Source organism: Pelodiscus sinensis, chromosome 10, assembly GCF_049634645.1.
Source record: "Pelodiscus sinensis isolate JC-2024 chromosome 10, ASM4963464v1, whole genome shotgun sequence".
NCBI lineage: Eukaryota > Metazoa > Chordata > Testudines > Trionychidae > Pelodiscus > Pelodiscus sinensis.
This window is the reverse complement of record NC_134720.1, coordinates 21,020,085-21,032,343: the sequence shown is the minus strand read 5'-3', so window position 1 is coordinate 21,032,343 and position 12,259 is coordinate 21,020,085. Positions and strand designations below refer to the sequence as shown.

The following is a 12,259-nucleotide window of genomic DNA, read 5'->3' as shown; positions in this document are numbered from 1 at the left end:
TTTTTTCTTTCTTTTCTTTTCACCATCTGAAGTGAGTTGTAGCTCATGAAAGCTTATACCTTAATAAATTTGTTAGCATTTAAAGTGTCACCAGACCCCTTTGTTGTTTTTTGCTGAAACAGACTAACATGGGTACCTCTTTAAAATATTCTGTAACTTCAGTGTGTAACTGTGTATTTTCTTTTAGATATGTCTACAGGACTTTCATGGTTGAACCAGGGATTACTTTTAAACTCAGCTCAGCCAGTTTCATCTTCAGAAGTGTCTGGCGGTACCTCTATTTCTAAATCAAGGTAACCAGGGTGATTTTTCTATTTCAAACAGTAAAGGCTAGATTGCTGTGATACTCTTATTAATAAAGTGCAAAATTCACCCTGAATATCTCCACACCAGGCATGATTTTATAGACTTCTGTCACATCCCCACTTAGTGATCTCTTTTCCAAGATGAGAAGTTCCAGTCTTATTAATTTCTCCTGATAGGATAGCCCTTCAATATTCCTAACCACCACTAATCCTCTCAAAATAGGATATTACTGCACAGGAATTAAGTTCTCCCCAATTAAATATAAAGGACGACACTATGGCCTGGACTACACTAAAAAGTTAGGTCGATCTAGCTACATCACTCACACGTGAAAAATCCTCATCCTGGACACAGGTAACCCTTGATATCGATAGCACTATGTTGACCAAAGAATTCTGTCACCCTAGCTACCAGCCCTAGGGAAAGTGCATCCTATACTGACAACAGAACCTGCCCTGTTAACATAGGTAATCTCTACACTGAAACATTACAGAGGTGTCACAGTAACATTTCAAATGTATACAAAATAAGTTTCTGTGATGACAGAGTTTTGGAACATTCTAACTTTCTGATAAAAGGCTTCTTTCCACAGATAGTTTCTGAGTTGAGGGGAGAGAGTGTGTACTTTTGAGGTTAATTGGACAAACTGTGTTTGTATAGGACACTTGAAAAAGTGATGTGTCTTCATCTTTTAGAAAGATCTACAAATTTTTATTCATAATTCAGAACTATGTGTGAACAGTTCAGACTTATGTATACATTATTCATCAGTATGGAGTAGTACGAGACATTTTTTTTCATGTCCATCCAAGTTGGAACATTGAGTATTTTAAGTTAAATGTTTTATGTCTTTACATGTTGTTTCCATGATGGTACTGGCAAAAGTTATAAATTCCACACTGCCTAATCGTCACTTCAGTTTTTAAATATCTTGGTTGTGAATTGGCTTTAAAATATAAATTGATCACTAGCCCAAAATGTTTGTCATGCTGTATTTGGATAGAAATCCTGTTTTGTTTTTTTCTGGCCCCAAGAGTTCCTAACTCAAGTTACTTGTTGTTAGTTTCTTTTTTAAATAAAATCAAGAAGCACAAAAAAATGTCAAATATCATGAGAAATTCTCTCAAGTTACAGGATGACTTTTCTGTTTTGATAGTGGAAATCTAGGGTTGTGTCTGGATGCTGAAGTGGCCTTAGCAACTGGCCAGTTCCTTGCCCCTGGAAGTCAACAGTCCAGCAGTGCAACATCACGTTATTCAGAGTCACGAGGAGAAACACCATGCTCATTCAATGATGAAGATGAAGATGAAGATGATGATGATTCCTCTTCCCCAGAATGAAGACAGTAGAAAACAGAATATACAAGATGCTGCTTTTATGTTTTTAGTGTGAGCGCCTAGTCTTGATGTTGTAACTTTAGTTTCTTGCCTTTGTTTGCACTGTGTTCAGTGAAACTAAATTGAAACTTGCACACACGCACATGGACACACACATGCCCGCACGAAAAGCACCCAAAGTTAAGAGACAGATTGAAAACTTTATAACTGAACACAGTGCAATATACTGCCACAGAGCAAACAAAGTATTTCAACTACAACCAAGGAAAAAAAGCAAAGTCCCTGAAGATTTGGCAAACTAAATGCTACGTGCACAAGTTTATTTTTCATAACTTGAGATGTTGCTTCTGCAGTCTTTCTTCCCCCCACATTTATCCCACTCAGAATGGAGATGACTATAGTCTCAATCACCAGATACTGATTCTTACACTGCCTTTAGACTCTGCTACCTTTTTTTAAAAAGCTACAATAGATAATTTTAAATATCTTATGTATTAAAACCATTATGGGGAGGGGCTATTAGTATGTTTGTTTTGTTTTGTTCAACTTGTTGTATAGAAGAGTCTTAAAGTAATATAAAATACAAGTGATGAAATTAATCTTGAATTAGATTAAATCCATTTTAGCTATTGTAAAGAATGAAATTAGTATATTTCTGTTGAAGGGTTCATAATTTTCCATTACTTTATTCCATTGATATATTGGGCCTAATTTATTATAAATAACTAATTACTGTTAGCCATTACATATAGTCAGGATAAAAATGGTAGTGTTCTCTACACCAACATGATCTTATTTTAGAAAAAAATGTTAGTAAAGAAAATAGTATTAATAAGTTGTTTGGTAGTTTAAAAATAAATTCTTCTTTGACTTTCTATACAAACCTTAACCTGCTTTAGAAAATCAAATGGAATATAATAGCAAAAACATTTCTCTATAGCAAGAACATTTTCAGGCAGTTTTTTAATTTTCAAGGGATGCAGTCACATAAAATATTATTTTAGCAACCAATAACTTAAGATTCTTGTGAAAATTTAAATTTTCACTATGTATGAAGTTTGATTTTTTTGCATTTCACTCAGCTAGAACCATGAAAACAGACTAATCAAATTAACTTTTTTGTTTCTACAGGTTGAACCTCTCTAGTTCGCCTCTTTCTGTTCTGGCAACATCTGTGGTCTGGCATGATTTTATTTTGCCGGATCTCTTCTAATCGTGGGTGTAGCCAAGTTTTCCAGGTCCCATAAAGTTTGTTTACAGACACTTGTCCTGGCTCTCAGTGTTGTGTACTGTTGTTTAGCTCTGATTTACCCCATATATCTTCTAAGTGCCTAGTAAGCAGTGAAAGTGTTGGTAATGTTGCTAGACAATATTGACCTCCCATAGCTTGGCAAATTCTTTGGTTTGGCACTGGTCAGGTCCAGAGGATGCCGGACTAGAGAGGTTCAACCGTAGTTAGTTCCATTTTCCAACTGTTCTGCACTAACTGACATGATGCTGGCACTGCAGGGGAACATTTAAGTAAAAGCAACTCTTTTCATGGGATTTTTTAAAAAGGAAAAATGGAATCTGAATTTTATACTGTCAAGTTAGCAAAAATAATGCTCACACTTCAGAAGTAGGCATTGGAGTAGTAGTAATTTTGCTTTATTATTTCCCAAAAGATTTTCAGTTATGTCAACCCAAAATGTTAATAAACTGAGCCTCGTTAGTGAATAAATTGCACCTCTATTTAAGAAAGGTCATATGGTTTGAAAATATTTATTTCCAGCTGTGGAAGAAGTAAACGTCTAAACTATTGGATTATATATTTGATTTTATTGTGACCAAAGATACTGTTAAATATGTTAAATCACAGTGCAGTTATTGCATTTAGTGGAATAGAACAACAAATCATATCAGTACAATTGTTAAATACAGAAAAAGAAATTATTCCCACATCTTCACTTGCCACACCAGAGATCGATCTTCTGGTGTTTGATTTTGCAGATCTAGTTAAGACCCACTGAAATTGAATGCTGAGGCATGTCTGGTCGATGCCAGTACTACTCAGTCGTGAGCAGTAAGTAAAGCTGATGGAAGCATTTACTCCTGTCAGCGTCCTTCTGTGAAGACAGCACAAAGCTTGGCTTAAGTTAAGCAGACTCCAGCTACGTATTTTACATAGCTGCAGTTGCGTACCTTAACCAGACCTTTCAGGTCTAGAGTAGACCAGGCCTTTAAAGGGCTGTTAGCTCCCAAAATCTCAGAATTGAGTCTGATTCTACATTTAGCATCACAATTTGGTGCCTAAAATGTCTCTGAACAGAGATATTTTTTTTTAAACATTCTGTATTTTACTATCAAAACCGAACAGGTTGATCTTAAGTGATCTTAAGTGTTTTGATATGTAAGTTTAAACTAGTCTCCATTTTTACTCTTTTCAATGTACTAAACTTCATTGAGTGAATAATGAAACGATAAATTAAAACTATTCCTTTTTCAACTTTATAGTCCATGTAAATATTTTAGCTGTTTCTAAATACCAATATTAGCTATTAGACCACAATGACTATGGCTATGTTATTTAGTTAGGAGTTTCACAAATTACCAGAATCCCTATTGAAGACTTGTTGCAGTCTATCATGTTTACATACATTTGGATGAGAAGTGGCTTGTAACGTTACAAGGAAAATTCTCCTTTATGCTTATTAAGCTACTTACGAATCTGGACAAAACTGGTGGAATATCTTATGAGCATAGGTCAGAGACATAGGTAATGTGAAATAGGTAATGTTCTCGATCTTGACTCCTGTTAATAATCTGCTCTCTGCTGCCAGTGTAACTACCACTTGAAGTGGAAGTGGCAACATAAATTACCTGACGGGGACAGGTTATTTCAGTAGTTCTTAGTTTAGAGACCATCCCTTTGGAAAGTGGTTTCTCTATTTATGAAACCACTTAAAAATGTCAGCGTGTTAGCCAGGATCCAGTCCATTTTACCATCCACCAAGCGTTGCAGCAGACCATCGAAAACAAAGAAACCAATAAGAACCACTCTGAAACTAGCCCCAAAAGGATCAGTAATAATATAGCTGGTCCCCGAGTTACGAACACTCGATTTACGACCGTTCTATTTATGACCAACATCCTATGCAGCCGGAACCCGAGTTATGAATGAAATCCGCACTTACGAGCAGCGCAGCTGTACGTCAGTGAATGTAATCCGACTTACGAACACATTGAGTTATGACCAAGAGCTTGGAACATAACTTGTTTGTAAGTTGGGGACCAGCTGTATTGCTTTAATCACGAAAAGTTGACAAAAATGTCTCTCAAAGGAACTTGGTATGCTTGCTCCCATAGCAAAACTCCCATTAATAGTTCTGCACTATTGTTCACATTTTGGCAAGCACCATGGCATAACATTACTGGCCTCTCTGCTCTTTTTTTAAATACTAAAAATATGTACTATAGCTTTATTAACTGATCAGCTTCACAAAATGATCTGCTGAAACCCCCCAGATAACAGCTAAATCATACAAACATGAAAACATATTAAACCAGTTTTGGAACTGCAGAAAGAAATTGCTTGAGATCCTATGCTCAAATTCCAGTCCAGAATTGTAACACAGGCAGTTGTGGTCTTAGGGTTTCATTATTGTCTGGGAAATGATCCTCATCCAGGTGCAGTCACTGTGTGAGCTCAGGCAAATCATTTGACCTCCTTCTTCTCTGATGAGGCCTGCTGCAAAATTACAGGACTGCACCAGAAACTGATGGTGCATCTGAACTGAGCTTTAAATAAGGGATTTCAAATTGTTGAGCACCTACAACATCTTTTGAGTCAATAGGAGCAATGAGTGTTCAGTCCCTCGAAAAGGCCCTTTAACTCTGAGTGGCACCAGGAGATATTACCACTGTAGTGGTATTCATTAACAGCTTGACTGCTTCCTTTTCTGTTTAGTTGCCATATTGGGCGGTACAGCTAATATGTCCATTGTTACCTGGTGGTAGGTAGAAAGTAAACTTTACATATAAAGAGAATTATGAGATGAAAATTTGAAAAGTGACCTAATGATTGAGAGTGCTTTTTTGTTGTTTTGGTTTTTGTACTGCTGTTCTGGACGATTTAAATGTTTTATTGGGCATGATTACTAAAATATTTGCGTAAATACATGAAGTCATTAGCCATGGCCAATTTAATTGTGTGTATACATTTTAAATATATTTTTCAGTAAACATTTTTGCATATTTAACTTTTTATTTTAGGGATTGGGGGCCTTTTTAAACTTTAGGGAAAGAGTCAATAAAATCTGCTAAATTGTACCTCAAACATACCAAAAATGTGTGTGTTTCCAGGAGGGGGATGGATGGAATTTCTGCTGTGTGGAAGTTAGTTCTGTTTACTAAATCTGGCCATTAATGATTACACTGCAGTTGTGCCAGATTTTTCATTTCTACAAGACAAATATTGGTTCCACTGAAGTAAGTGGCAAAATTAATCTACTCTTAGGTCTCAGCTATGCAAGGAAATAATGCAATTTAATTGGTGTGATTTTTAAACTCAGTGAAAAGAAAAGAAAAATATCCACAGATGGGGTTTGTATTGGTTTAAGAGGGACTTATTCTGATAAAAGTTACAGAGATTTAAACTAAATTGCAAGAAGGGTGCTTTAAACCATACAGAAGTTTGCAGCACTTCAACTAAATCAGTTTAAAATCACACCTCTAGAGCATGTCTGTGTGTATAGCCTGGCTGTGACAGCGCATCTGTTGAAGATGCTCTGTGCCAACAGAGCAAAACCATTTCTATGAGTGACAGAAATTATGTTGGTGGGAAAGCTTCTGTCCACACTGGCACTTGTGTCAGTGTAACTTACATTACTTGGGAAGGGGGGAGTTCATGATACAACATGTGCTGTAGTGTAGATATAGCCTTAGTTAAACTGGCACATCTTTCTTAGAGAAATTGTTTTCAGAGTTGGTCCCATGATATTGAAGAGACAAAGTGGGTGAGCTAATATCTTTTATTAGACCAACTCCTGTAAGTGAAAAAGAGTTCTGTATAGCTTGGCCATAGCTGTCAAGTGATCTTTACTTTCTCCCTCCCCTCAACCACACACACATACTACTTCTTAAACAAAAACACCTCTAAATGTATTTATGCTCCAATCTAATAATCCGATAATTAACAGCACTTTGAAAATATCCAGAGGCATTTTAAAAATACTTTTAAAAAAATAATTTATTTTTTCTAAGTCAAGATAGTTTTGCTTTTAGACTTATTAAAATTGATGCAAGTAATAGAGCGAATTTAACATAGAATAAACAAAAATGGACTTTCAGTCTTGACCCACCCAGCAGTACACATTATTGCAGATGTCTGTTAATTGCATGATCCTTAAGTACCCAAGGACAAGGGCTATGCCTGATCTTATTTAACTATATCTCTCTTTTAGATTGCTCTCTGTTATGCCCTTGAAATCAGTGTGTTAGCCAGAAATCTGAATTTTTGTTTGAGTTTATTAAACCTTTAATGGTAAGGGTTAATAATCGATTTGGGTTTGGGTTTTTCAGGTAATATGTTGATCAGAGACATTTCCTCGCAAGAGCACCTTCTCGGTAAAAAGCAAATTCTATGCAGTTCCCCTTTCTCTGATGCAAAGGCACGTGTCTTATACAGAACACTCTCATTAGGCTCATAATTTAGTCAATTTCTATATTTTATAACCTTTATAGCACCCAAAAATTCTTACTGTAAAAGATTAGTCCTGCTTCTAGTGGTTTTGTGCATTACAAACCTGTAAAAACTGAGAGTTCAGAGCTCAGCCTGTCCCTTCAGGGACTTGAGTGTAATAATTACCCCAGGAGCAAGACACCAAGCTGGATATTTTTATTTGTCTCCTGTATAGGATTGTGAATGATAACAGGAGACATTTTAAGTCAGTAATTGTATGTAGACACTTCTGAACAATGAGATCTGGCAATAGGTCATTGCTCTCTTAGGGTGTGTCTAAACTACATGGCTCCGTCGACGGAGCCATGTAGATGAGACTAATCGGCAGAGGGAAATGAAGCCGCGATTTAAATAATCGCAGTTTCATTTAAATTTAAATGGCTGCCGCGATCTGCCGACAAGCTGATGATCAGCTGTTTGTCAGCAGATCGGGGCAGTCTGGACGCTCCCCCGTTGACATGAAAGCCCTTTGTCAACCTCCCCGGTAAGCCTCATCCCACGAGGCATAAGGGGGAGGTTGACAAAGGGCTTTCATGTCGACGGGGGAGCGTCCAGACTGCCCCGATCTGCCGAGAAAGAGCTGATCATCAGCTGGTTGGCAGAGCGCGGCAGCCATTTAAATTTAAATGAAGCCACGATTATTTAAATCGCAGCTTCATTTCCCTCTGCTGATCAGCCTCATCTACATGGCTCCTTCGACAGAGCCATGTAGTTTAGACACACCCTTAAAGAATATAATGGGCAACAGGCTTATGTATCAAACTATTATGGAGACATTACAACATAAATGAGTATGATAACTGAAAATTTCTAAAGATAATTGAAGTACTTATCCACATAAGTACTTCCTTGTGGAGTTAACATTAAATTCCTTGTGGAGTTAACATATTAAAAACCTTTCTTTTTGCGTTGGAATTGCTAAAGCCATTTAAAGGCCCATTCTTTGTTTTAACCACTTTACTACCTATTTAAGTGAACAGAAGAGTAGCCTCAGGGTATGTCTAGACTACATGCCTCTGCCGACAGAGGCATGTAAATTAGACATACTGACACAGTCAATGAAGCGGGGATTTAAATATCCCCCGCTTCATTAGAATAAAAGTGGCCGCCGCATTGTGCCGGCTCAGCTGTTTGTTGGCACAAAGCAGCAGTCAAGACAGGAATCGATCGGCAAAGGCTTTTCTTGCCGACCGATCCCCATGTTGACTGCCACTTTGTGCCAACAAACAGCTGAGCTGGCACAACATGGCGGCCATTTTTATTCTAATGGAGTGGGGGATATTTAAATCCCCGCTTCATTGACTATGTCATTATGTCTAATTTACATGCCTCTGTCAGCAGAGGCATGTAGTCTAGACAAACCCTCTGTCATAGGCTGGGATGTTTTGTGCCAAGTTTCATCTCAGACAAACTTAAAGAAAGGTTTATTAATTCCTGGAAAAACAGAAGCCCTGAAACAATTTCAGCTATAGTGGCTCTAACTGGTGCTGCTTTAAATTTTTATGGAATTTAATTATTTCTAGTACTCCAGCTAAAAAATGAGTGGTGTTTGCTTTATCAAATGAGGGTTTGATTCATTTTGTTCTCTTACTGAATCCAATAACCTTATGGTCTTTTCCCTGAAGTGTTTATTGGCATAAATACTGTTTTTCTGCCGAAGTGCTTATGCATTAAATAAAAGCACTTTACATCTCCCCATTCCTCTATGGCTAAAGCCTTATTACTAGGGCTTAGTCTATACCTAAAACAGGTCAACCTAGCTACTTCGCTCAAGGCTGTGCAAAATTTCTTGCCCTGTGCGAAAGATATAGTTAGGTCAACCTAACACCTGTAGATGCAAGTAGGTAGAGAGCAGAATTGTTCGATCAGTCAAGCTATAACCTCTTACATGGTAGATTTACTATAATGATGGGAAAATCACAGCTGTAGCAAATATATATGCTACAGTGGCATAGCTGTCCTGTGCTGCAGTAGTGCTCATAGTACTGTATACACATAGCTTAAAGACTTTCCTAGAGTAAACTGCCATCTAACTCATTACAGACTTTCTGGGCAACTTATATCAAATAATCTGATGCAGTTTTTTAATATTCCATGAGTTTCTTTCTTGCTAGGTATCTTTTACTTATAGCTCTACTGTTTTATTTTAGCAAAGGTAGCTATGAAGCTTTTAATTTTCTGATCAAATAATGTTAGTTTTTACTACCACAGGGTTTGTGACTATTGGCATAAAAGGAATGTGATAATATTATATATGCTTTAAACAGTAACAAACAGAAATACAAAGTACATAAAGTTTTACTTTCGTAATGAGGACATTGACATTAGCATATATAGCATATTAGATCTAATAAGGAATTATTACTTTCCAGTCTTTCACACTTTGTAAATAAATACCTGCTATTTTTTTATGGAAATTTTATAGAAGAAACTATTTCTGTATTTTCAACTGATCCCATGTTGACTGAAAATGCTGCAAGGGGGAACGTTACTCAACAAAATTGGGGAGGAATAAACGCATCTGATTGAAGTGAAAAGCATGCACATGTTGGAGGAAAAACAGCATCCAGCTGTTTATAACTTGAGAAGTGAAGCTGAATTGTAGAAGAACAGAATAAAAGAATGTAAAGACAACTGGGGTTGCTCTTGTTTTTAAGCAAAACATTGTTGCAGAGAAAAGCTGCTCAAGTTTAATGTTCGTAGCATGTGTTCTCCATTTCAAAAAGCCACCTTACAGTGTAAACACCAGGGGAGAAAAGGTCAATTTAATCTGATGTTTTGAAAATAAATATTTAAAATTCCGTAATTGTAGCCTGGTGGATAGTCTTCAGCTCAGAAGAACCTAATATGATGATTGTACCCTGTTGTAAATTTACTATGGTTTTGTTCAATCTAGGTCAGCAGTTCTTAGACTGTGGGTCAGGACCCTGAAGTGGGTTGCAACTCCAATCTAATAGGGTCACCAGGGCTGGCTTAAAATTGCTGCGGCCTGAGGCTGAAGCCAAACCTGAACACCACTTCCAGGGGCTAAAACCCTGTGTAGTGGGCCTTATTCCCAGGTGCTTTAGCCCTGTGTAATGGGTTACATGTTTCAGGCTACTGCACCTAAGACTGAAACCCTTGGGCTTCAGCTTTGCTCATTCTCCCCAGGGCTGTGGGGCTTGGGCAGGTTCAGGCCTCAGTCCCTACTCCTGAGGTCATGTTGTAATTTTTGTCAGACAGTCATTACAAAGCAATGAAGTTTGAGAACCTCTGATCTAAAGTTAAATGTGAAGTGACATGGCTTCCTATTCAACAGACTTCTACCATAAAGATTTTCCTGATATTCATCTGTATCTCCCACATCCCTCACCCTCCCAGAGCTATTTTGTGGTATTCGCATAAGGGAGGGAGAGGGCGGTGCAGGGATTGGGGAGGATGCTTGGGGGAAGAGGCAGGTTGGCTGTGGAACACTGCGGCAGGAGCCAGAAGTGCAGCTCTGCAGTGGGGGCTGGGAATGCACTGGCCACGGAGTTATGCGCAGTCATCCTGCCTCTTCCACAAGTGCCCCTCTGGTCCCTGCTCTGTCAGTGCTGGCCCCTCTGATGCTGCCAGAGTGAAGCCCCATAACCAGTAGCAGCAGCTGGTATTGATCTCCCCATAGCCTGGCAAAAACCCTGGTTTGAGACCATACAGGTCTCAAGGGTGTCGAGCCAAAGAAGTTCAGCCTGTACCTGCACGTTATACCATATCCACTCACCCTACCTCTAAATGAATTTATTTTCCCTCTTGATCATTTTTGTTGCTCTTCTGTTGGGGATTCTCGGTGCTGACAAGTGGTGTTCTGTTTTGTTTTCTTTGCCTGTATTGAAGTAGTTTATGTCTGTGTACTCTTCTGACTCTGTCGATCTGTTTTTTCACTTCTCTGGGTGAAATCAGCCTCTTTTATTATGATGATAAAATTGTTTTGGAGGCTGTAAAAAGCATTGCATTTTGCATGACTGAGTTCTATGTTTTGTTTGCTGACAATGTCAGCCCGTGCACATTTTCAGAAGCAGTCAATGTAGAAGTCAAGACTCTTGATACCACAGTCAGTATGGGTCCACATAGAAGCCTTCCTTTTGTGGGATTGGCAGGAGGGAGCTGCAAGGGTCAGTGTGTTGTACATCGGTGTGCTGTAACTACTCCTTTAGGCGGAGGTGGAGAAAATAGGCTTCCAGATCTCTACAGAACTAAATCATATTTGTGGGGATAGTGGGGCAGGAGAGTCCTCAAGATAGGACAGATTCCTCTGCTGGGCTAAGAGTGTGGTTGGATAGGACTTGTTTTCCTAAGTTACCTAAAAGTACCCATGGTTCAGTAGTTTTTGCTCTCCGGTCTATTAGCTGTTGTTAAATGTTAAACATGAAAAACCTGCAGGATTGGGAGTTCACACCCATTAAGCAAATCCTAACTCTATTGCAGACCACAAGGAAATTTTCTCTGCTTGTTTGCTATGTTTTTTAAGGCGAGCTTGCACTTGGAGGGATGCCTTCATGGATGGACAGAGTAGAATCCTTAGCCCCAAAAGACTATATAATGTGGCTCCTGTGGCCTAGAGCTGTATTTAAACAAAGAAATGCTATGCCCACTATGCCACGTTTTTAACTCACTGCAATGACTGTCTCTTCTGTGGTTTTGAATCAAACATAAAAACATAGGATTGGAAGAGACCTCAGGAGGTTATCGAGTCCAACCCCCTGCTAAAAGGACCAATCCCATCTAAACCATCCCAGTCAGGGTTTTATCAAGTTGGGACTTAAAAACTTATAGGGATAAAGATTTGACCACCTCCCTAGGTAACCCATTCCAGTGCTTCGCCCCCCTCCTAGTGAAATAATATTTCCTTATATCAAACCTAGAACTCCCCCACTGCGAC

At 38.4% G+C, this 12,259-nt stretch overlaps 1 protein-coding gene across 12 annotated transcripts in view; it reads left to right on the top strand.

Annotated features, from left to right (window-relative positions):
* Positions 1-7,766, top strand: part of TFDP2 (transcription factor Dp-2) — a 189,468-nt gene extending 181,702 nt beyond the window's left edge. For 9 of the 12 annotated variants that reach the window (XM_075937639.1, XM_075937642.1, XM_075937645.1 and 6 more), the window contains 2 exons: positions 188-293; positions 1,463-7,766. In XM_075937639.1, the coding sequence (XP_075793754.1) occupies positions 188-293; positions 1,463-1,646 (290 nt within the window). In that variant the 3' untranslated portion in view covers positions 1,647-7,766. The remainder of the gene's footprint in view (positions 1-187; positions 294-1,462) is intronic. The other 3 variants (XM_075937641.1, XM_075937643.1, XM_075937644.1) reach the window with 2 other exon arrangements.
* The last annotated feature ends 4,493 nt before the right edge of the window (positions 7,767-12,259 follow it).